This window comes from Neoarius graeffei, chromosome 21 (assembly GCF_027579695.1).
Source record: "Neoarius graeffei isolate fNeoGra1 chromosome 21, fNeoGra1.pri, whole genome shotgun sequence".
Classification (NCBI taxonomy): Eukaryota; Metazoa; Chordata; class Actinopteri; order Siluriformes; family Ariidae; genus Neoarius; species Neoarius graeffei.
In genome coordinates this window covers 23,911,829-23,937,324 of record NC_083589.1, presented here as the reverse complement: position 1 = coordinate 23,937,324, position 25,496 = coordinate 23,911,829, and the positions used below count along the sequence as shown (strand labels likewise).

Here is a 25,496-nt window from a genome sequence, read left to right as displayed (position 1 = left end):
AGGGGCTGAGGATGGGGATGGGGATGGGGAGAGGTTGAGGAGGGACTGAAGAAGGGCTGAGGATGGGGAGGGGCTGAGAAGGAGCAGGGAGGGGTTGAGGGGGCTGGGGAGGGGCTGGGGAGGAGGATGGGGAGGGGCTGAGGATGGGGAGAGGCGATGAGAGAGCAGGGAGGGGCTGAGGAGGGGCTAAGTGAGAACAGGGAGGGGCTCAGGAGGGGGATGCAGATGGAAAGGGGCTGAGAAGGGGGCGGGGAGGGGCTGAGGATGGGGGTGGGGTGGGGCAGCATGTAATAATTGAAAATGAGAGTGGTTTGACAGAATCTCACTTGAGGGCAGGGTTTGGGGAGGTGGACTACCTTTCTTTCTTTCTTTCTTTCTTTCTTTCTTTCTTTCTTTCTTTCTTTCTTTCTTTCTTTCTTTTAAATAAAAAATTTGATGACCTAGAGAAGTACCAAATGCTCGACCCTACATCAGTATCAGTCTTGCAAGTGTCAGGATGATTTTAACCACTAGATGGTGTTTTGAACCATATTCAACCCATAAAATGCTGATTTAAAAAAAAATGGTAATATCCACACATTCGCGCGCGCACACACACTGCATTCGACTTGCCTCTGCAGTGGGAAGTCAGAGCTCTGAATTGTGTCATTCTCAACTTCTGTGTGTTTGAGCTACAAAGTGGAGCAAGTAGTTGTTGAACTGAGTGAAGTGTGTAATAGATTTATCAAGCTAATATGTCTCATCTCATTATCTATAGCTGCTTTATCCTGTTCTACAGGGTCGCAGGCAAGCTGGAGCCTATCCCAGCTGACTATGGGCGAAAGGCGGGGTACACCCTGGACAAGTCGCCAGGTCATCACAGGGCTGACACATAGACACAGACAACCATTCACACCTACGGTCAATTTAGAGTCACCAGTTAACCTAACCTGCATGTCTTTGGACTGTGGGGGAAACCGGAGCACCCGGAGGAAACCCACGCGGACACAGGGAGCACATGCAAACTCTGCACGGAAAGGCCCTCGCCGGCCACGGGGCTTGAACCCGGACCTTCTTGCTGTGAGGCGACAGCGCTAACCACTACACCACCGTGCCGCCCCGAAAACACTATATATTTTTCTTATTTTTTAGAGGGCATTTTTTGCAGTGCAGCATTCATGAGTGTCCAGACACAGGTCACTGTTTATTAAAGCTCTGCATTTTGGGGCTAAAATGACAGAGGCTTAGAGAGAGGGGAACTCTGTGCTTTACCATGTCTTCATTATTGATCACTTTGTGCAAGAAATGAATTTATGTGGTCTCCTTTTTGGCTGAAATTATGTTACAAGACCTCAGTATTTACGCTACAGATTACTTGGCAGTAAGTACAGGAATGCTCTGTTTTATATAAATCAAACTTTGAGCTAATAACCTTTGCTCTGGAGTGAATCTGTACCTTGGTGTATGGTGTAATACATTTACTGACCTCATACCTTTCTGTATTCATATGGTACAGTACACATACACAGATGGTGCTGCAGAGGAACACTATGTAATAATTTATATCTGCATGCATTTTAAGTCATGAATAAAACACTTTGAGAAGTGCTGATACAGGAAAACAATCTGTGTTTTATTCCTCTTATACCACAGCAATTTGCAGACAGTTACACATTCTACTTATTAATGAATAACATTATGACTCAAACATTTTATTTATTTATTTATTTGTAAGCCTTTATCACACATACAGTGGTGCTTGAAAGTTTGTGAACCCTTTAGAATTTTCTATGTTTCTGCATAAATATGACCTAAAACATCATCAGATTTTCACACAAGTCCTAAAAGTAGATAAAGAGAACCCAGTTAAACAAATGAGACAAAAATATTATACTTGGTCATTTATTTATTGAGGAAAATGATCCAATATTACATATCTGTGAGTGGCAAAAGTATGTGAACCTCTAGGATTAGCAGTTAATTTGAAGGTCAAATTAGAGTCAGGTGTTTTCAATCAGTGGGATGACAATCAGGTGTGAGTGAGCACCCTGTTTTATTTAAAGAACAGGGCTCTATCAAAGTCTGATCTTCGCAACACGTTTGTGGAAGTGTGTCATGGCATGAACAAAGGAGATTTGGTCGACCAACAAAGATCACGCCAAGAGCAAGGCGTGTAATAGTCAGCGAGGTCACAAAGGACCCCAGGGTAACTTCTAAGCAACTGAAGGCCTCTCTCACATTGGCTAATGTTAATGTTCATGAGTCCACCATCAGGAGAACACTCTTCTGCTCCTCGGACCTGCCTGATCCATCCTGGTGCCCTGTGTCTGGTTGGAGTCTCATCGCATCGCTCCTGTGGAGGACGGCCCCATGTGGACAGTTGAAAGTCACACTTGGAGGATGCTCTGGACACTTACAGTAATGCTTTTATGGCTGAGGACTACAGTTGACTTGCTAACTTTAGGACTGCAGTTGTCATGAACAGTTTTGCACTCAAGTTTCCATCAATGAAGAGTTTATAACATCAACAAAACTGACTTCATGTTAAAACTGTTAATGTTATGGTCATGCTGTCTGTTGTTGCCAAAATGAGGATGGGTTCCCTTTTGAGTCTGGTTCCTCTCGAGATTTCTTCCTCATGTAATCTGAGGGAGTTTTTCCTTCCCACCATCGCCACAGGCTTACTCATTGGGGATAGATTAGGGATAAAATTAGCTCACGTTCAAATTCTGTAAAGCTGCTTTGCGACAATGTTTATTGTTAAAAGCGTGATACAAATAAACTTGACTTGAACAACAATGGTGTGCATGGCAGGGTTGCAAGGAGAAAGCCACTGCTCTCCAAAAAGAACATTGCTGTTCGTCTGCAGTTTGCTAAAGATCACGTGGACAAGCCAGAAAGCTATTGGAAAAATGTTTTGTAGACGGATGAGACCAAAATAGAACTTTTTGGTTTAAATGAGAAGTATTATGTTTGGAGAAAGGAAAACACTGCATTCCAGTATAAGAACCTTATCCCATCTGTGAAACACGGTGGTGGTAGTATCATGGTTTGGGCCTGTTTTGCTGCATCTGGGCAAGACAATGACCCTAAGCACACAAGTCGTTTTACCAAAGACTGGTTAAAAAAGAATAATGTTTTGGAATGGCCAAGTCAAAGTCCTGACCTTAATCCAATCGAAATGTTGTGGAAGGACCTGAAGCAAGCAGTTCATGTGAGGAAACCCACCAACATCCCAGAGTTGAAGCTGTTCTGTACGGAGGAATGGGCTAAAATTCCTCCAAGCCGGTGTGCAGGACTGATCAACAGTTATCGGAAACGTTTAGTTGCAGTTATTGCTGCACGAGGGGGTCACACCAGATACTGAAAGCAAAGGTTCACATACTTTTGCCACTCACAGATATATAATATTGGATGATTTTCCTCAATAAATAAATGACCAAGTATAATATTTTTGTCTCATTTGTTTAACTCAGTTCTCTTTATCTACTTTTAGGACTTGTGTGAAAATCTGATGATGTTTTAGGTCATATTTATGCAGAAATATAGAAAATTCTAAAGGGTTCACAAACTTTCAAGCACCACTGTAGATTCAAGCACAGACTTAAGCACACAGTGAAATTCCTCCTCTGCAGTTAACCCATCTGAAGCAGTGAACATACACATGCACACACAAGTGAGCAATGACCATGTACACATACCCAGAGTAGTGGGCAACTATGCTACAGCACCCAGGGAGCAGTTGGGGGTTTGGTGCCTTGCTCAAGAGCGCTTCAGCCCAACCTCAGGCCATGGCTGCTCCATGTTAAACCGCATGTCTTTGGACTGTGGGGGAAACCGGAGCACCCGGAGGAAACCCACGCAGCCACGGGGAGAACATGCAAACTCCACACAGAAAGGCCTCCGTCAGCCACTGGGCTCAAACCCAGAACCTTCTTGCTGTGAGGCAACAGTACTAACCACTACACCACTGTACCACTCCTAATTCAGAACTCACAAAGTTCTGAATATTGACAAAACACCTAGCATGAAACACTGAAGTGTAAATAATAGGGCTGGGAATATTAACGCGTTAATCGCGATTAGATTAATGTAAATTGTGATCGCGAATATTTTTTTTAATCGCGATCAGAGTTTACCAGCATTTTCTGCACTTCTACCATCCACATGCAGCTCCTCTGGTTGTATTAATTAAACTCATTTTCGGTTAAACGCGCTATTTCGAGTTTGCTAGTCTTTTGTTCCTTCTACGCATCCGTAGGCAGCTCGAGCGGAAGCGTGTGGTTTCCATCAAGTCATTGGCATGGAAGGACACGCTGTTGTCTTCAGTTTAGTCCTCTTTTGTGATGGATAAGCAACGGTTTTCTGTTAGTTGCATCAGATTCAGATGAAGAAGTGGACCCAGCATCTGACATGACTGTGGACCGGTACAAAGGTGAGCCCAGCATCTCCTTAGAAGACTGTCCATTGAAATGGTGGTCTGGACACGCAGTGGCTTATCCAAGTTTGGCACCTCTGGCAATGAAATATCTCGCCACACCTGCAACAACAGTGCCTTGTGAAAGACTGTTCTCACTCTCTGGTCACATTATCCAAAAGAAGAGAGCAGCCCTGTCCACTGATAACGTCACTAGATTGGTCTGTGTTAGTAATTGGCTCAAAGAAAAGAAGTAGGGCCTTGTCCTTGGCAGTCCACCCCCCCAAAAAAAAGGAGGGTAAACTTCACAGTCAGGCAGTTCTGAAAAAAAAAAAAATCCAATGACAATTACAGTTGTTACGACTTTGGACAGAATTAGTTTGTTTGACAGTAATTTTAAGTTATGAAGTGCTTTGTATGGTTATTTATTTTTTTATGGTGACATTTTATTTTTGAAGAAGAGAGTGGCCTGACATTACATTGTTCATAGTCAAATCTGAAGTAGAGACAAGTGGGTCTACATGGCACTTTTTCTGATTTTTTTTCTTGTGTTCATTTATTTACAATTTCTCCAAAGTAGCCAGTCATTCATTCTTAATACTTATTTTCCTTTCTCTACACTCTTTTTGAAATAAAAAAGGCCAAAAGATAAATTCTGCTTTCGTCTCTGTCTTCATTTTATTCCAATTTAAGACACAATGGTCAGAAATACTTTGCATTGTGGGTTTAACTTTAGATTCGAACGGTCTTACTGCAAAATATCAATTTTACACATGCAAAGTAAATCAAGATTAATCGCGATTAACTATGAAATTTCTGAGATTAGTTGCGATCAAGAAAATTAATCTTTTGACAGCCCTAGTAAATAATCACATTTAAGTGTATTAATTACTCATGACTCATTCATTACTGTCAAATTCTTATGAATTTCTCATGAGACCAGGTTAAATTCAAACCCAAGTGGGCAGCTGATGAACTTCAGTATGACTCGTGACTGTTGATTAAACATTATTAAACAGGCTCTCTGAAGGTTACAGTAAGATTACAGTAAAATAGTGGCAGCAGCTGTGTTTCCAGCTGTTCTGCCATTTCTACAGAGTGTATTCTCTAATACAGTTTCTTATTCTTGTAATATAGCACACTATAAACACTCAGTATGCCCTCTCTTTAAAGGGCATGCATGTTTGTGAAATAATTGATCACAGCAACTAGTACATAGCCCTGAGCTATGAAATGACGCAATTGGCAAACAAACAAACTTTTTTAAAATTAGGTTGAAATGAATAATCAGTGAAAATTGTATGAATCTCTGTCATTTATTTAAAAACTATGAATTAGGGTTAGGGTTCAATCTCCACCTGGTCCGTCCTTTATCTGTTGGTTACTGGTTACGAGAGATGGAGAAAAAGAGAAACGGGACACACACACACACACACACACACACACACACACACACACACACACACACACACACACACACACACACACACACACACACTTGTCAGGGTTTGCTCAATCTGAAATTTAATGATAAAGCATGAGTATACACTCACTGGCCACTCTATTAGGAACACCCATCCACCTGCTGTTTTACGCAGTTCTCTAATCAGCCAATCCCTCGACAGCAGCACAATGCATCAAATCACACAGATACAAATCAAGAACTTCAGTTAATGTTCACTTCAAACATCAGAATGGGAAAAACTGATCTCAAAGTGTGACTTTCTTTCACTGTGGCATGGGTGTTGGTTTGAGCCAGATGGACTGGTTTGAGTATTTCAGAAACTGCTGATCTCCTGGGGTTTTCACACACAACATTCTCTAGAGTTTACACAGAATGGTGCGAAAAACAAAAAAACATTGAGTGAGTGACAGTTTTGTGGGTGGAAACAAACGTCTTGTTGATAAGAGAGGTCAGAGGAAAATGGCCAGATTGGTTTGAGCTCCTAGGTAGGAGAGAGTAAATCATAGCAACTCTTTACAACCGTGGTGAGCAGAAAAGCATCTCAGCATGCAACAGGAGAAGAACACATTGGGTTCCACTCCTGCAGCCAAAAACAGGAATCTTAGAATCAAGAATAAGTTCCTATTAAAATGGCCGGTGAGTGGATATAGGACTCTTCTCGAGCAAAGTGTTTACAATTGCATATCAGAATAGGTTAGGCGAGTCCATACCGGTTCTGTGGTATGCAGAGTACGTGAGAATCAGAGAGCACAAATTAAAAACAACTTGTCAGTGATGGAACATTACAAGATAAGATTGTTACGGATCATATAATCACAGAAAACTAGAAGAAGATGACATTATTCTAACAAAATAAAAATAAAAATCATAACCCCACAAAGTGTCCCAACACTTTATTGACTATGTCTGACCAATTGCCAAGCGAGATAGGTCTAATTGAACAGTTCTAGCAACAAATGTCCAAAGAGTATGTCTCACGTCCAACTTGAAGACAAAGTTGTGTTGATAGCTGTACACCTGATTGACTAAGAGAGAGAGTTTAAACACTAGCTGGCTGCTCTCGATCGGCAACCTAGCTACAAAAAGAGTGTAATTTTAAAAAGCACTGGTGTAAACAGATCCTTTTGTTCATAAACAGGGCTGTCGCTATGTAACAGTTAGGATCAACACAACTCCATGTGGTATTCAGTCCAATCATGGGAGTTAACATGACAGAATGAGGAGAGCTTTAGGTAGATAGCATCAGATCTACTCTCACTACCTAGATCAAATGTGCAAGTTGTTACTTATTGTAACAATAAATACACTCATGGCCACTTTCACAGGAACTTGTTCTTGATTCTAAGATTCCTGTTCTTGGCTGCAGGAGTGAAACCCAATGTGTTGTTCTGCTGCTGCATGCTGATATGCTTTTCTGCTCACCACGGTTGTAAAGAGTGATTATATGAGTTACTATATCCTTCCTGGCAGCTCGAACCAATCTGTCCATTTTCCTCTGACCTCTCTCGTCAACAAGGCGTTTGTTTCCACCCACAGAACTGTCACTCACTCACTCGATGTTTTTTGTTTTTCGCACCATTCTGTGTAAACTCTAGAGACTGTTGTGTGTGAAAACCCCAGGAGATCAGCAGTTTGTGAAATACTCAAACCAATCCATCTGGCTCAAACCAACACCCATGCCACAGTGAAAGAAAGTCACACTTTGAGATCACAATTTTTTCCCATTCTGATGTTTGAAGTGAACATGAACTGAAGCTCTTGATTTGTATCTGCATGATTTGATGCATCGTGCTGCTGTCAAGGGATCGGCTGATTAGAGAATGGCATAAAACAGCAGGTTGATAGGTGTACCTAATAAAATGGCTGGTTAGTGCAGATTGGATTGGATCTATCAAAAATGTCAAAACACAACCAACATGTTTTAATTGCCCTTTTCATCATGGTAGAATAAATGCTGCCAAAAGGCTTATCTCTCTTTAAACGAGTGTGGAGGCATGCTCCAGAGGGGCTCATGTTCATGCTGTCAATGTAATCACCTGATTTTCCTCCATACATTGTTGTTGTTGTTGTTCACAGTATTATAACATGCTTAAAACTACCAGTTAATACCAGAAATTGACTTTAGTTTTAACAGATTATTTTTAGGACGTAAACCAATTTCAACTGAAAGTCACCGTAGCATAATTTGTAAGCTAACCTCAATTTCTCTGTTGATTTCTTGTACTATTTCAGCATTGCAAGCCTGCAAAATCCTTAATAATGATCTCTCATTTAGGGATGGACAGTGCTGTTTGAGGGTGTTCAATCTTGTTGTATCAGATATCAGATATTGGATGAGGCGTCGGTTCATAGTATGTTATGAAATCATCTCATTATCTCTAGCCGCTTTATCCTTTTCTACAGGGTCGCAGGCAAGCTGGAGCCTATCCCAGCTGACTACGGGCGAAAGGCGGGGTACAACCTGGACAAGTCACCAGGTCATCACAGGGCTGACACATAGACACAGACAACCATTCACACTCACATTCACACCTACGGTCAATTTAGAGTCACCAGTTAACCTAACCTGCATGTCTTTGGACTGTGGGGGAAACCGGAGCACCCGGAGGAAGCCCACGCGGACACGGGGAGAACATGCAAACTCCGCACAGAAAGGCCCTCGCCGGCCACGGGGCTCAAACCCGGACCTTCTTGCTGTGAGGCGACAGCGCTAACCACTACACCACCGTGCCGCCCTGTTATGAAATCATATATCTGCTAAAAAATATTTCACATTAGCTGTTAACATGTTTCCATGAACCTGCTTAAAGTGCAATTTGAAATGCAAACTAAAAATCGAGAAATGGAAACGCATGAATTTCATAAAACTCTCAAATATTGCAAAAACATTTTTACAGTGGTGCTTGAAAGCTTGTGAACCCTTTAGAACCTAAAATATCATCAGATTTTCACTCAAGTCCTAAAAGTAGATAAAGAGAACCCAGTTAAACATCCATCCATCCATTATCCATAGCCGCTTATCCTGTTCTACAGGGTCGCAGGCAAACTGGAGCCTATCCCAGCTGACTATGGGCGAGAGGTGGGGTACACCCTGGACAAGTCGCCAGATCATTGCAGGTAGAAATGATATCTTTCTGAAAAAAGAAAGCTCTGTAAGAGCTTTTGCAAAATTTTTAAGATATCACTTCTATTTTATGAAAAACTGCAATGGAATCCTGGCTTTAGTAAAAGAAGTAGCGTTTGAAAATCTTACAAACTAAAAGGCAAATTAGAGATGATTCAAGCATTCCATCCTATTGTTCTCTTGACCGATTACGTGGGATTTACGTTGCATGGCTGTTGCTTAGGTGTTACATGATAATTAAATAATATTGGCTGGCGTTAGGGGCGGCATGGTGGTGTAGTGGTTAGCGCTGTCGCCTCACAGCAAGAAGGTCTGGGTTTGAGCCCCGTGGCCAGCGAGGGCCTTTCTGTGCAGAGTTTGCATGTTCTCCCCGTGTCCACGTGGGTTTCCTCCGGGTGCTCCGGTTTCCCCCACAGTCCAAAGACATGCAGGTTAGGTTAACTGGTGACTCTAAATTGACCGTAGGTGTGAATGTGAGTGTGAATGGTTGTCTGTGTCTATGTGTCAGCCCTGTGATGACCTGGCGACTTGTCCAGGGTGTACCCCGCCTTTCGCCCGTAGTCAGCTGGGATAGGCTCCAGCTTGCCTGCGACCCTGTAGAACAGGATAAAGCGGCTAGAGATAATGAGATGAGATGAGATGGCTGGCGTTAAGTGGTATATCAGACATATTCCATTCAGCTAGCATGATATTGAACGAGTTGAAGATGAGTATATCTGATATACCACGAAAAAAGCCATTATTATTATTATTATTATTATTATAATTATACATACACATTCAATAGCCTTTTGGGTGTTCATTGCGTCTTTCTCTTTCAAAATTCTCTCAAAATCTGCCATATTTAACTAAGCAAACCTGGCAGCCATGCTGATTTACAAATTGTTACAGTTGCTTGCTCGCACGGAAGTTTTATGTGTAATATGATGAACAAAGAAATGCTCGTGTGCAGCAGAAAACTCTCATTGAATATTTGCATCAGCTCCGACATGTGACCTCATGTTGTCTTGACAACCATGCAATATCGTAAACCATATTCAATGCTCTTTCTCCATTGGGTAGAGTGATGTAATACACGTAGGATAAGCAATATGCTAACAATATTGCATGATATCGAACCAAATGAACGAAACCTGCTAGAAGGGAATAGAACATGTTTTTATTCCATCGAAAAAGTGTCCTGTATGTATAAGAATTATGTAGCGCTTATGAGGCAGTCCAATGTGTTAGTCATATAAACATGAAAATAAATATTAGCTTCTTCTTTCTTTTATGAACCTCAGAGTATCAGAGTGTTTCATGGCCTCTGCTGATGCATTCTCTCTCTAGATCTGATCTCCGCCACCAATGAGACCAACGTGAACATCCCACAGATGGCTGACACTTTGTTCGAGAGGGCCATGAATGCCAGCTGGGTGGTCGTCTTCAAAGCGCTCGTCACCACACACCACATGTGTATCCATGGCAATGAGGTCAGTGGTTAGGGCAGACAGGATTTCTTGTAGCAGTTGAGGATTTGATTTACACTGACAGTCACATCCACAAAGAGTCTGCAGAGGTACACAGATGTACTCCGTTAAACAAACAAACAAACAAACAAACAAACAAACAAACAAACAAACAAACAAACAAACAAAAAACAGTGTTCATGATTCTCTTTCAATCACTACAGAGGTTTATCCAGTACCTGGCCTCCAGGAATTCACTGTTCAACCTCAGCAATTTTATCGACAAAACCGGTACCCATGGTGAGTGTTTGAGCATGGCACGTATTTATCAGTCAATCAACTTATATCTGCTTTGACTCAGGACTTAATCTGAATTGTTCTCTCTTTTGGATAACAAGGCTACGACATGTCGACATTTATCAGACGATATGCGCGGTACCTCAACGAGAAAGCGTACGCTTACCGCGCAATGGCCTTCGATTTCACTCGAGTCAAGAAAGGGTACGTCATTCTCTCCCGTTTCCCAAGAGCACTCATGTATATTTTCAAAATGTATCCACTGACCATGTTGTGGATCTGTACCACAAGCTAACTGTAAAATAGTAATATACTGTTTTAAATATGTTATGAATAATTTCTGTCCATTGTGAGACAATCTGTAGAAAGTGGAACAGGAAGTACGTAAGTGGTTCGCTGTAAGTGGCGTTTCAATGGAAGCACGTTTTCAGATACTAAGACTCGAGCTGTTGAAATAGTTCCTGCTGCTCGATTATGACTGAAGTGTTTACTTTTGTTCAGAGAGAAGTAACAGAACATTTTGATCTGGAAAAAAAGTTCCTGTGAAAAAGATAAAATATAGAAAAATGGTCTGATGTGTGGCTGTGATCTCTTTGATTCTGTTACGGCCCTCAGGAACAAAATAAACAGCTTAAATATAGATCCTTTTGTTGTTGCTTAGCACCAGTTTCCTTTAATGACAAATTTCTGAGTTCTACTGTCATATCACGATGCGTATGTTTATAGTTTCATGTTTTCGGTTAGGGTAGATTTTATAAAATTTCTGTAGTATTAACTAATCCTGGCTTTCTTGGTTACACTCATATAGTAAAAAGACAATTTATATGCCTGGGACTAGGAATGTTTACTAAACTAAATAGTTTGCTGTGTCTTGGGTCTTGCTGCTCATCAAGGTTTGTTCTCACTGATATCCATTCCTGGACTTTATGTGCATATGTGTGTGTTTGTGTGCAGTGCTGATGGAGTGATGAGGACTATGGCTCCTGAGAAACTGCTAAAGGCAATGCCGGCTCTGCAGACTCAAGTGGACACGCTGCTGGAATTCGATGTGAGAAACTTCACAGACCTCAGAAATGGATTCATGACATCTAATTAGAAGTGATCCTATTAATTTAGTACTGATCTAGACATAAAAGGCTAAAAGTGATCCCTCTTATTACTCATCATCTCTGTGGATGCTTCAGATCTTTATCGTGGATATTACAATCTCGGTTTTTCCCATACACTCCAGATCTCTTCAAATCCACATGATACCACATGCTCGTGCAAAAGATCACACTATAACAAGAGCTGAGAACGAACAAGGAGGCAATTTCAATATTTTCCCAAGGGCACTTATATATGCCCTTGGTTTGGGGAAGCCATGGCCTAGGGGTTAGAGAGACAGCTTTGGGAGCAAACGGTTGCTGGTTGGATTCCCTGGACCAGCAGGACTAGCTGAAGTGCCCTTGAGCACGGCACCTAACCCCCACGTGCTCCGGCAAAAGTGGAGGCATACCTTGTGTCTGATTAGCCAAAGAAAAAACAGATGCAAATTATAGTTCGGGCAGGGAACCCGGCCATAATAATTAAATAATAACTTATCGATAATATTCTTTCCTTGGATAATTGTATTCAGTAGGATATGGACGGCAGAACTGATTCTGGTTCAGGTGTTCCGAAATGAGACTGATCTTGTGCGTTAACATTTTGAAAATGTTACTGGTAATCACTTTCAGACAAGCCATGTTTAAATTAATAAATGCTATTTCAGTATTTTTTACTATCCTGACACTATGCGCTAGTGTAATTCAGTAAAACAAAAAGAATGAATTTCTCCATCCGTCTACCTCTGCTAAATATACTAGCATTGTGTCTCAAATCACATCATTACTCTATGTACTATTCTAGAATCTACTACTGAGCTGTACTATGTTTATGGTTTGAATTTTATAAATGTCGTTAGTGTTGTAGTGAAGACCACCTAAACAGAGACCAAGTCATGACCAAGAATAGAGTGTATCAAGACCAAGACAAGACTAAGACTTTGAGGGGTTGAGATCAAGTCAAGACCAAGACCAAGGCAGGGCGAGACCGAGTCAAGACCAGGACCAGATCAGTGTGTGTGAAGGGGTGGGGGAGGAGTGACGGTCTTTAATAGTAACAAAAAATTTCGAATTAATGAGTCACGTTATTGGTTGCATTTGTTGTGCAAGTTCACACTTTTTTTGAACTAGTTCAAGTTCAGTTCAAACATGTTAAAAGTGAACTGTTCACGTTCATAGTTCACAGTTTTAATTCTGAACTAGTTCAAAGTTCAGTTCATTTTACTTTTAGGTGGGATATGAAAATAAAGACTAAAATCATATGCTACATTCTAGCTCAAAACTACTCACATATTATAGATATTATATTCTATCACACAAAATGGAAGTTATTGTACATACTATATATGGAAAAAAGGACAAAATATTTTGATTTCTTCACTGACTCAACCACTGCTACCAAAACGTTACACGTGACTTCAAACAAATGCTTTCAGTTTCAACTAACAGTAACTACTAATAAACGACAACTAGACTTCCTCATAAATGTGTGTTTCTAAAAAGATGACTGCCAGTATGTATATACACAGAAGGAGTGCTATTTTAAGATCCATATCAACAGCACTGACCATATCAACCATATTGATCAGACAGAGGGATGCATGCTCAAGGGCTTTTTATTTCTCAAAATACAAAACAGGAAAACTTCAGATAGCCTCATTCTTCAGTACACATCTGTGTATGCACACAACAATCAAATTTCTAAAATTATTTGGCATTGTACTCATCTGTGTTCTCCGTGCCGCTACTTGAACTTTCACTGGCCATGTTGCTGTGAGTGTGCGCCGGCTGTGGTGTGCGCGCTGTCTGCTGCCTGTAGCTAGGGAACGCTGGGTTACGCCTACTCTCCTCTGCTGCATCATGGGTAACGTAGTATGGAGCCAAATCATAGAGCCATCCACTATCTCCGGCTTCACACTACGTTATCCATGATGCATTGCACACACGCGGCACCTCAGGGCAGTGAGTGACAACAACATCAGACCGACAGTGAAGTAGTAGAACGTAAAATATCTTGCAAGGAGACGTGCCACTCGATTCATCAGGTTTCATGTTTCGTTCATCTTCATGTTTGTCGTTCATGTCGCATAATTTGAACGAATTCACGTTCAAGTTCTTTCATTACAAAGTTGTTGCGTTCAGTTCAAAGTTCATGGAAAAACGAGCGTGTTCAGTGAACGTGTTCTTTTGAATGCGTTCATGCACAACACTGCATTTAGAGCAGGAAGTTTTACATCCAATCATAGTAACGATGTTAACAAATAAATCAGACAATGCACAGGCAATTTATTGAAATAACTACAGTTGTAGTCTTGACTGGTTTTGAAATAAAATCCAAAGTCCTCTATGTCCGAGACCGAGACAAGACGAGTAAAAATGCGGTTGATTCTGAGACTGAGACCTTCAAAAAGTGGTCTTGAGACTGGACTCAAATACTACAGCAGTACCTCTTTATCACCTTCAAACTTATTGAAAGGTTTGTTTTGCATAACAGTGTTCTGGATTTTCTGGATTAGTAAATACTTTTGAATGTAAGGTCAAAGTTTTCAAATTGAAATGCAGCTCATGACAACAATCACGATGACAGCAGAAATTTTAACAGAGATTTGTAATAGCTTAATGTTCCTCTGCGTGAAATCGCAAAACATTTTACAGTTCAACTTGCAAACCTGACAGACAGACGTTTTGGCTCTGAAGTCTGATCGAGCAGATGTTACTTTAAATCTTAGGGACAAACAAAAGACACATACAGCGCCCTCCACAATTATTGGCACCCCTCATTAAGATATGTCCTTAGGCTTCTAATAAATTCATTTAAAAAAATAATATAGGACAACAATGCAAAAAAAGAGAAGAATCCAACCTTTAATTCAAGTGCATTTATTCAGTGGGAAAAAAATCCCACATTAAGAAATAATTCTTTTACATGAAATCATGTGTGCCACAATTATTGGCACCCCTGATGTTAATACTTTGTACAACCCCCTTTTGCCAACAAGACAGCACTTAATATTCTCCTAGAACATTTCACAAGATGGGAGAATACAGAGAGAGGGATCTTTGATCATTCCTCTTTGCACAATCTCTCTAAATCATCCAGAGTCCTGGGTCCTCTCCTATGCACTCTCCTCTTCAGCTCACCCCACAGGTTTTCAATTGGGTTGAGGTCTGGGGACTGAGATGGCCATGGGAGGAGCTTGATTTTGTGTCTGGTGAACCATTTTTGTGTAGATTTGGCCCCATGTTTAGGGTCATTATCTTGCTGAAAGACCCAGTGACGACCCATCTTCAGCTTTCAGGCAGAGGCCACCAGATTTTGATTTAAAATGTCCTGGTATTTCAAAGAGTTCATGATGCTATGCACCCTAACAAGGTTCCCGGGGCCTTTGGAATAGAAACAGGCCCACAGCATCACCGATCCTCCCCCATACTTCACAGTGGGCATGAGGTGCTTTTCCGCATACTCATCTTTTGTGTTACGCCAGACCCACTTAGTGTGTTTGTTGCCAAAAAGCTCTATCTTGGTCTCATCTGACCAAAGCACACGGTCCCAGTTGAAGTCCCAGTACCGCTTAGCGAACTCCAGATGTTTATGTTTATGCTTGTAAGTGAGAAAAGGCTTTTTCTGTGCATGCCTCCCAAACAGCTTGTTGGCATGTAGATGGCACCTGATGGTTGTTATGGAGACTTTGTGACCACAGGATGCTACTCTTTGAAGCAATTCTCTAACAGTGAGCTTTGGAGAACTTTTTACTTCTCTTACCATCCTCCTCACTGTGCGTGGTGGCAAGATAAACTTGCATCCTCGTCCAGGCTTGTTTGCCACTGTTCCAGTTGTTTTAAACTTCTTGATGATTCCTCTGACTGTAGATATGGGCAGGTGTAGGCGAGTGGCTATTTTCTTGTAGCCATTGCCTGACTTATGAAGGTCGACACACATCTGCCTTACCTGAACGGTGTGTTCTCTTGTCTTTCCCATGTTGAAGAGTGGATAAGAGAAATAGGCCTCTGTGTCACATCATATTTATACCCCAGGGAAACAGGATGTGATGAATTACTAATTAAAGGTTCCTAGATACTCTGATTAACTTTATAAACTACAGTAGAAATGACAGAAATGCTTCAATTACATTTATTTTCTAGGAATTGTTATGGGTCCCAATAATTGTGGAACAGGTGATTTTATGAAAAATAATTATTTCTTAGTCAGGGATTTTTTTTTTTACTTCACTTGAGTTAAAGGTTACATTTTTCTACAATTTTCAGTGTGAGATTATGCTTCTGCAATAAAAATTGAATTTATTTTAAGGCTTTTAACACATCTTAACCGGGGTGCCAATAATTGTGGAGGGCACTGTAGTTGAGTGTGTGAACAGTGCCACTTGTGTTACTGCTGCTTCTGCATGCATGCACAAAATCACTAAGTCAGTGCAAGGACTATTCCTTAGGTGTTTCGTCACTTGTGTTACTAATATGTATGTTACTGATATCACAAAATATTCAACTCTGGAATTATAATAAATGTAGAATTGTCAAGGCTTGTCAAGTCAAGTTTATTTGTATAGCGCTTTTAACAATAAACATTGTCGCAAAGCAGCTTTACAGAATTTGAATGACTTAAAACATGAGCTAATTTTGTCCCTAATCTATCCCCAATGAGCAAGCCTGTGGCGACGGTGGCAAGGAAAAACTCCCTCAGACGACATGAGGAAGAAACCTCGAGAGGATCCAGACTCAAAAGGGAACCCATCCTCATTTGGGCAACAACAGACAGCATGACTATAACATTAACAGTTTTAACATGAAGTCAGTTTTGTTGATGTTATAAACTATTCATTGATGGAAACTTGAGTGCAAAACTGCTTATGACAACTGCAGTCCTAAAGTTAGCAAGTCAACTGTAGTCCTCAGCCATAAAAGCATTACTGTAAGAGTCCAGAGCGTCCTCCAGGTATAACCCTCAACTGTCCTCATGGGGCCGTCCTTCACAGGAGCGATGCGATAAAACTCCGACCAGACACAGGGCACCAGGATGGATCAAGCAGGTCCGAGGGGCAGAAGAGGCCAGCATCTCAATCCCAGGACCAACATGCAACTCAGAGGGACAGATGGGGGGGGGGGGGGGGAACACAGGTTGTTAGGTATGCCCTAAAAATGACACAAGTATTAAATCTGTGTGGTAGGCTCGCAGAGACGAGAGTCTTGACATCAGGCATAATACACAACAATGGCATGTTAATATGATTAAAAAATATCATGACCTGCTCTGGCTGGATGCTTGATTGGGTGATGGGAGCACACTCCTCATCAATGATGAGATGCAGATGGGACCCTTAGGGCTGGCCAAGACAATTCAGTTACATTTCACCGGGTCTGGGACATGCGACAGAATGTCTGACGGCCGATTCCCTGCAAGCTACGAGAGCCAGTCGAGGTCTCCACCCTCTCCACCAAAAGATTTCCTGTTGACTCCATGTAACTCAGAGGGACAGATTTGGGGGGGGAGGGAAAGAAAACACAGGTGGTTAGGTATGCCCAATGTCACCTGAATAAGTAGGAACAGTATACATATTGCACTGAGTACAAGCAGGGACTCCGGCAACTAACTATGACAGCATAACTAAAAGGGGAGAGCCAGAAGGTAACACAGGCATGAGGGAGCCCCGGGACATAAAGCAGCCAGCCACTACACCGTCAACAAACTCGAGTGAGCAAGCGAGTGGGGACTGACAGCATCCATACATCCCAGTTTACCAAAACACTCTATGTCTGAGGACCCTCTAGATCTACACCTTTACCTCATAAACACCATTAACAAAAGGCTTGACTAAACAGATATGTTTTCAGCCTAGACTTAAATGCTGAGACTGTGTCTGATTCCTGAACATTACTTGGAAGGCTGTTCCATAACTGTGGAGCTTTGTAAGAAAAGGCTCTGCCCCCTGATGTAGCCTTCACTATACGAGGTACCAGCAGATAGCCTGCGCCTTTTGATCTAAGTAGGCGTGGCGGGTCATAGAGGAGCAGAAGTTCACTCAGGTACTGTGGTGCGAGACCATTTAGTGCTTTAAAGGTCAATAGCAGTATTTTATAATCAATATGAAGTTTGATTGGGAGCCAATGCAGTGTGGATAAGACAGGCGTGATGTGGTCATATTTTCTAGTTCTAGTAAGGACTCTTGCTGCTGCATTTTTAACTAACTGGAGCTTGTTTATGCACTTATTGGAACATCCAGACAGTAAGACATTACAATAATCCAACCTGGAGGTAACGAAAGCATGAATTAGTTTTTCCGTGTCATGTAATGACATTAAATTTCTTATCTTTGCAATATTTCTGAGATGAAAGAAAGCTATCCGGGTGATTTTATCAATGTGAGTTTCGAATGAAAGACTGGGGTCAATAATCACTCCGAGGTCTTTTACTGCTGCACGTGAAGAAACAGAAAGGCCATCCAGAGTCACTGTGTAATCAGAAAACTTACTAATAGCTGTATGTGGTCCTAGTACAAGTAGGACTTCTGCTTAACTCTGACAAGTCTTGTCAGAGTTAAGCAGAAGGAAATTAATAAGCATCCAGTGTCTAATGTCCTTCACACATTCCTCAATTCTATAAAGCTGGTGTCTCTCATCAGGTTTTGCAGAGACATACAACTGTGTGTCATCAGCATAACAGTGGAAACTAATACAATGTTTACGAATAATATCACCCAGAGGTAACATATATAGAGAAAAAAGCAGTGGACCCAAGACAGAACCTTGTGGAACACCAAACTTTACCTCAGTACGTCTAGAAATATCACCATTTATATCAACATACTGATAACGATCAGTTAAATAAGACCTGAGCCAGGAGAGGGCCGTTCCCTTAACTCCCACAACATTTTCTAGTCTATCCAGAAGAATGGAATGATCAAAGGTATCAAATGCTGCACTAAGGTCAAGCAACACAAGTAGCGAGACACAGCCCTGATCAGACGCCAACAGTAGGTTGTTTACTACTTTAACCAGAGCTGTCTCTGTGCTATGATGAGGTCTAAATCCTGACTGATACATTTCATGGATGTTATTCCTTTGTAAATATGAGCATAACTGTTGTGCCACAACTTTTTCAAGGATCTTGGAGATAAAGGGGAGGTTTGATATTGGCCGTTAATTGGACAGCTGACAGGGATCAAGGTCAGGTTTTTTAATCAGGGGTTTGATAACTGCTAGTTTAAAGGATTTGGGTACATAGCCAATCGTAAGAGAAGAATTTATTATTTTTAGAAGCGGTTCAATTACTTCAGGTATTATCTGTTTGAATAGATGTGTCGGTAAGGGATCTAGTACGCAAGTTGAGGCTTTTGATGCAGAGATTAATGAAAGTAATTCAGTTTCTTTAAGGGGAGTAAAACATTCTAACTGATGATCTGATACAATTATATAGTTAACTATAAGGTCACTTTCATTGTCTGACCTTAAATTAGTAGTTTGAATTTTTTGTCGGATATTCTCAATTTTGTCATTAAAAAAATTCATGAAGTCGTTGCTACTACATACTGCAGGTGTGCATGTGTCTATAGTGGACTTATTCCTGGTTAATTTTGCTACAGTATTAAATAGGAATCTAGGATTATTTTTGTTATCTTCTATTAAGGAGGAGAGATATGTTGATCTCGGAGCACTAAGAGCTTTTCTATACTTCAGGAAGCTCTCCTTCCACGCTAATTTGAACACTACCAATTTTGTTTGACGCCATTTACGTTCCAATTTTCGAGTGGTCTGTTTTAATGTGCGAGTGTCATCATTATACCAGGGTGCTAATTTTTTGTCTTTGACCATTTTCCTTTTTAGAGGAGCTACATTATCTAAGGTATGGTGGAATGTTGACTCTAAGCATTCAGTTGCCTGATCAAGTTCTGCAGGGGCTGACAGTGACCCAATCAGAGTTGATAACTCTGGGAGATCATTTATAAAGCTCTGTGCAGTAGTTGACGTGAATGTATGTTTAATACAATAGCGTGGTGAGGTGCATATATTATTACTCAGACATAGTTTGAATGAGATGAGATAATGATCTGAGATAACTTCAGACTGTGGAAGTATGACTATATTGTCTACGTTTAATCTGAATGTTAGTATCAGATTGTGATTGCTGAACATTCAGAATGTTCATTTGGGGTCATTTGGTCAAAAACTTTGGGAACCCCTGATCTGGTTCATCCTTGTTACTCATTCGTATCTGATTCAGTATATTAAATAATTAACAGTTATTCCACAAAATCGAGTCGTACATGAGCTGACAGCTGACAAGGTGTGTAGACTGTAAACAAACCAGTGAAATGACAGTAGCAATTTGTAAAAAAAAAAAGCTAAGATAATAATTCTTGAAAAATAAAAAAAGATATGTTCTTACTATCAAATGCTTTTATTCCACATTTTGTTGTGCTTTTTTGGGGGGTTTTGTTTTTGAGTAGAGTTTTTATTTCATCCTCGGTTGGATCAGCAACATGCGTCGCCATTTTGTTTTTCTCTACTCACAGTATATGAGCTGATAGCCTAGTAGTAGAGTAGCCAATCAGAGCATGAGATTGCTCATATGCAGTGAATGTGGATAGAATAATTCATGTTTTTCTTCAGTGATTTGTGTCGCCTTAATAATATTTTATTGTCTGATTATAAATTTGACATTTCTGTCATATAAGCTCATCTTAGTCCTTTAGCGCCAATGTGTTGCTTAGGGCAGTCACTAAAATCTCTCCATTCCATTCTGTTCTTTGCTTCACTCCAAGCCTTTCAAGCATATCCTTATCTTTCCTTCTCGACCATCCTTCACCATGTGTCTTTCAGTCTACCTCTCTTTCTTCTGCTTGGTGGGGCCCACGTAAGTGCTATTTTGGTATCCTCTCTGGTTTTTCTACGTAATACATGACCGAGGATATTGATCCCGTAGTTCCTCATTTCACTTATAACCTGCTGTGACTTTCCAAGGGGATACATCATTCTTACATTCCAACATGCAATCTTTATTTGACTTATGTCTGTGAAGGGTCTCAGTCATCCAGGTCATAGTAAAACTGTAGGTGCTAAAGAAGGCAACTGGACTTGCTTGAAATTCTTGAAGATGTTTCACCTCTCATCCGAAAGGCTTCTTCAGTTCTGCTCTCATACTCCCGCACCAGTTGAAGGGTTCTCATCCCAAAGTGCGTGGAAATATGTCTGTGAAGGTTCTCAGTCATCCAAGTCATAGTAAAACCGTAGGTGCTAAAACTTCTTCAGAATTGAAGAAGCCTTTTGGATGAGAGGTGAAACGTTTTCAAGAATTTCAAGCAAGTCCAGTTGCCTTCTTTAGCACCTACAGCTTTATTTGTCTTCTTGGGTGGATAAGGGACTCTATCCTGGTGCTAGCTCTCAGTTGGGTTTGGCCAGCATCATTTATGAAACCATCCACTGGTGACCCAGTTTCAGACTGACTCCCGGTTCCTTCCCCTGGAAATGTTGAGATTATTATTTCCGTTTCCGTAACCATTTATTCTTTATGGGAATGGGTGGTTAACCCTCTGCCTGACCCCCAATCTGGAGAACCAGGAGCTGTTCTTAGTCTGGTCTCTCACCCTTGACCATTGCGGCTTACCAGGAGCATATGCTCCTCCTGATATAGCTCTCAGGTTCATGGCCCCACCACCATGACAAGGTGACAGCCCATAGTGAGGCCTGTCATATAATAATGGAAATTTTTTTTTTCAAAGGCTATCTTTGACGCTGTATTGTATAATGTTATATGAGTCACACAATTGTCTGTTCTTTTTTCTTGCAGGTTCATCCCAAAGATTTGAACAATGGCATCATCAATGCAGCGTTCATGCTTCTCTTCAAGGACCTGATTAAACTCTTTGCCTCCTACAATGATGGAATTATCAATTTATTAGGCATGAGACATTTGAATGAAACTTCACTTCTACTATGTTATTTGTCTTTTACCTCCCATTCAAAGGTCAATAAATGTGCATTCGTTTTTTTGTGCAGAGAAATATTTCAAAATGAAGAAATCGGACTGCAAGGAGTCGCTTGAGATCTACAAGAAGTTTCTAACCCGAGTAACTAAGATTTCAGAGTTTATGAAAATCGCAGAGGTATGAAACAGATGCTTTAACGTATAAGAGAATTCTTTAAATGTATGTATGTCACAGACTAATAGTGTTGTTTATCTCAATAAAAATCTTCTCTTTCAGCAAGTTGGTGTGGACAAAAATGACATTCCTGACATATCTTATGTAAGTTATCTATATTATTAATATGTATTTACTGTATGTGTTTACATATTTTTCATTTCATGCAGTATGTGCTTGAGTATTTACTATTGCTGATTGTTTAAATGTATTTGTATTCCGAATTAAAAATGAGTTGTATAACAGATCTTTTTATTACGTTAGTTTGCAGAGCATGAGATTTGTAATCAGATTGTTGTCATTTTTGTATTTAATCCTGATATTCTTTTTCAAGTTGAGCCTTTATACACTCTCATTTCAGAATGCGTAAAATGATTGTTAAGTGTTACTTCCAGGTCTCTACTGTTTGTAGACGTGTTTGCTTGGAGTTTTAGTGAAGGCAAACATAAACCTAATTATTCTATCCACATTCACTGGATATGAGCGTGCTCTGGATAGGCTCCAGCTTGCCTGCGACCCTGTAGAACAGGATGAAGTGGCTAGAGATAATGAGATGAGATGAGATGAGACTGCTAGCCTGTCAGCTCATATACCATGAGTAGAGAAGAACAAAATGGTGGAGCACATCAAGTCAGACATATCACTTTGTTGTCAAGTATTTAAAAGAATCAGAAATAGCTAAAACATCCATCCATCCATCCATTATCCGTAACCGCTTATCCTGTGCAGGGTCACGAGCAAGCTGGAGCCTATCCCAGCTGACTATGGGCGAAAGGCAGGGTACACCCTGGACAAGTCTCCAGATCATCACAGGGCTGACACATAGAGACAAACAACCATTCACACTCACATTCACACCTACGGTCAATTTAGAGTCACCAGTTAGTCTAACCTGCATGTCTTTGGACTGTGGGGGAAACCAGAGCACCCAGAGGAAATCCACGCAGACACAGGGAGAACATGCAAACTGCACACAGAAAGGCCCCTGTTGGCCACTGGGCTCGAATCCAGAACCTTCTTGCTGTGAGGCAACAGCGCTAACCACTACACCACCGTGCAGCCCAAAATAGCTGGTTTGCCAACCGCCAAAAAACCCTGAAGAAGAAGAAAATGGCGGCGCGTGTTGCTGAACCAATCGAGGATGAAATAAAAACTCTACTTGAAAACAAAACCCCCAAAAATACAAAAAAAGGAACAAAAATATGGAATAAAACTATTTGATGATAAGAATGTCTCTTTTTTATTTGTCCAGAATTATTATTATAGCATTTTTCACAAATTGATCCTGTCGTTTCGCTGGTTTGTTTACATTCTAAGCAGAAAGGATTTGATTGGACATTTTGTATAAAGTTTATATTTATAGAAATTGCAAAAAAATAAAATATTCCATTTCTCAAAATCCAGTGAATGTGGATAGAATAAAACAGTTATTCCACTCAATCTCATCATACGTGGTTTATAGCCAACTCAGTGCTATGTGCCTTGTTGGCTATTAGCTCATGTATGACTCGATTTCATGGAATAACTGTTATCTGTTGTGTAATATTGTTTACGATGCCTTATCAAAGCTATGTCCTTTCACAACCTTATTATACCCTTGTTTAACATGATCATATATCATATCATATCATATCATATCATATCATATCATATCATATCATATCATATCATATCATATCATATCGTGAAGGTCTAATGGTGTCTGTTCTAATGGGTTCTCTCTGTCATATTCCTAAACAACTTTTAACTTGTTAAATAGGGGTAAAAGGGCTTTGTTCGTAATTTTTCATACTGTATAGCACCATTCAGTGGTTTGTCCTTCACTCTTGTCACCCTGATACTGGGCTTTCTCAGTGTCTTCACCCTGGGGTGGTGGCTGACCTGGCAGACTCAGACGACGAGGACTGCCAGTTTAACAACTGCCGGGAAGAGGACCCGGTAATCATGTGTGCAGCAGAGACACTGGGGCTACAGCTTAATGTATTGCTTCCTTATTTTAGGAATAACAATGGCAGCAACAACAAAAAATACTTAAAAAAAAACAACAGCAGCAAAAAAAAAGTAAACATATAATTATATATAGTATTTACAGTATTGTCTAGAGTGGGGTCCAAGATTTTCTTAACTGAAAATTGGAAATAAATAAAAGGTTTTAGAAAGTAAATATTCATTAAGTTGAATATTTAATATTCAAGATTGTGCACTATTTCTGGGTCTGTATTTAAATGTAAGCAAATGTGTGATATTGTCCATATTGTACAAAAGTTCAGATTTTCCTCACGTCTAATCTCTTCTTTTGAAGCATGTAATCAGGTGACACTCCAATAGATTGGATCTAAAACGGATCATCAGGTTTTACACAAACTTGTGGAGTCTTTATGTATTTAAGCAGAATACATGTGAACTCTGACGTCACACCCAAATGATAGTCAAATATATGTATATTTTTTCTTTTAACATTGTGAAGTTGTGTGTTGGTTCGTCATCGGCTGTCCATAGCTAGTGATGATGACTGCTTCATTAGGATGCACAGAAATGCAGATGGGCCACGAGGCCCACACTAGAGTGACAGAGTCGTCCGCAGCGGTGGTGTGAATGCCCTAGTTGAGCTGCTATGGCATGTCTGGTTTTGTGAGCTCTCATATACTCCCTTTGACACTTGTCTTCAATCACGGACACTGAGCTTTTAACTATGCTTTGCCATGTTGCCCTATCCGAGGCATCCCTTTCCCACATCTGATTGATAACTCCGGCATTCTTCATGTTCCTCTTCAAGATGCCTTTGTACCTCAGTTTCTGTGCTCCTTGTCTCCTCTTTCCTCAGCTCAGTTCTCTGTAGAAAACAATTTTGGGTAGTGGTGTGTCAGGCATGCGCCAGATGTGTCCAACCCAATGAAGTTGGGAGGCTGTGATAAGGGCTTCCATGCTTACTGTATTGGCTCACCTGAGGACTTCTACATCGGGGACCTTGTCCTGCCATCTTATTTTGAGGATTTGACCTAGGTGTCGGAGTTGCAGCCTGGCCAATTTCTTGAAACGTTTACGGTAGACTGTCATGCATTCTGTGGCGTAAAGCAGAGATGGTAAGACTGCGGCATTGTATACTTTAAATTTGGTGGTTCTCTTGATGTCATGGCGAGACCATAGTTGATTTTGTAATGCACTGAAGGCTTTGGTGGCAGCTTGAATCTGGCGGTCTACCTCCAAGTCTGATGAGTTTGTGTTGGTAACTGCACTGGCTAAGTAGATGGAACTCTCAGAACTCCTAAGAGGCATTCCATTGACCAAAACAATATTGTTTGATATTGCCTTTGGCTCAGGTGAGGGTTGGTACAGGAATTCTGTTTTCATGGTATTAATTTTCAATCCCAAGAGGGTTGCAGCTGTGGCAAATCGATCAACGATTTTCTGCATGTCATCCAAATCTGTTGCTACAAATGCAGAGTTGTCTGTGTACAGCAGTTCTTGCATGCAAATTTGCCGAGTTTTGGTTGAGGACTTGAGTCTGGCAAGATTAAAGAGTTTTCCTT

General features: G+C 40.7%; 1 protein-coding gene across 1 annotated transcript in view; it reads left to right on the top strand.

Annotated features, from left to right (window-relative positions):
• snap91b (synaptosome associated protein 91b) overlaps positions 1-25,496 on the top strand; it is a 93,406-nt gene that overhangs the window by 16,224 nt on the left and 51,686 nt on the right. Inside the window, exons 2-8 of the mRNA XM_060902853.1 lie at positions 10,315-10,457; positions 10,658-10,733; positions 10,832-10,934; positions 11,685-11,778; positions 21,615-21,726; positions 21,824-21,930; positions 22,030-22,071. Of these exons, the coding sequence (XP_060758836.1) occupies positions 10,315-10,457; positions 10,658-10,733; positions 10,832-10,934; positions 11,685-11,778; positions 21,615-21,726; positions 21,824-21,930; positions 22,030-22,071 (677 nt within the window). The remainder of the gene's footprint in view (positions 1-10,314; positions 10,458-10,657; positions 10,734-10,831; positions 10,935-11,684; positions 11,779-21,614; positions 21,727-21,823; positions 21,931-22,029; positions 22,072-25,496) is intronic.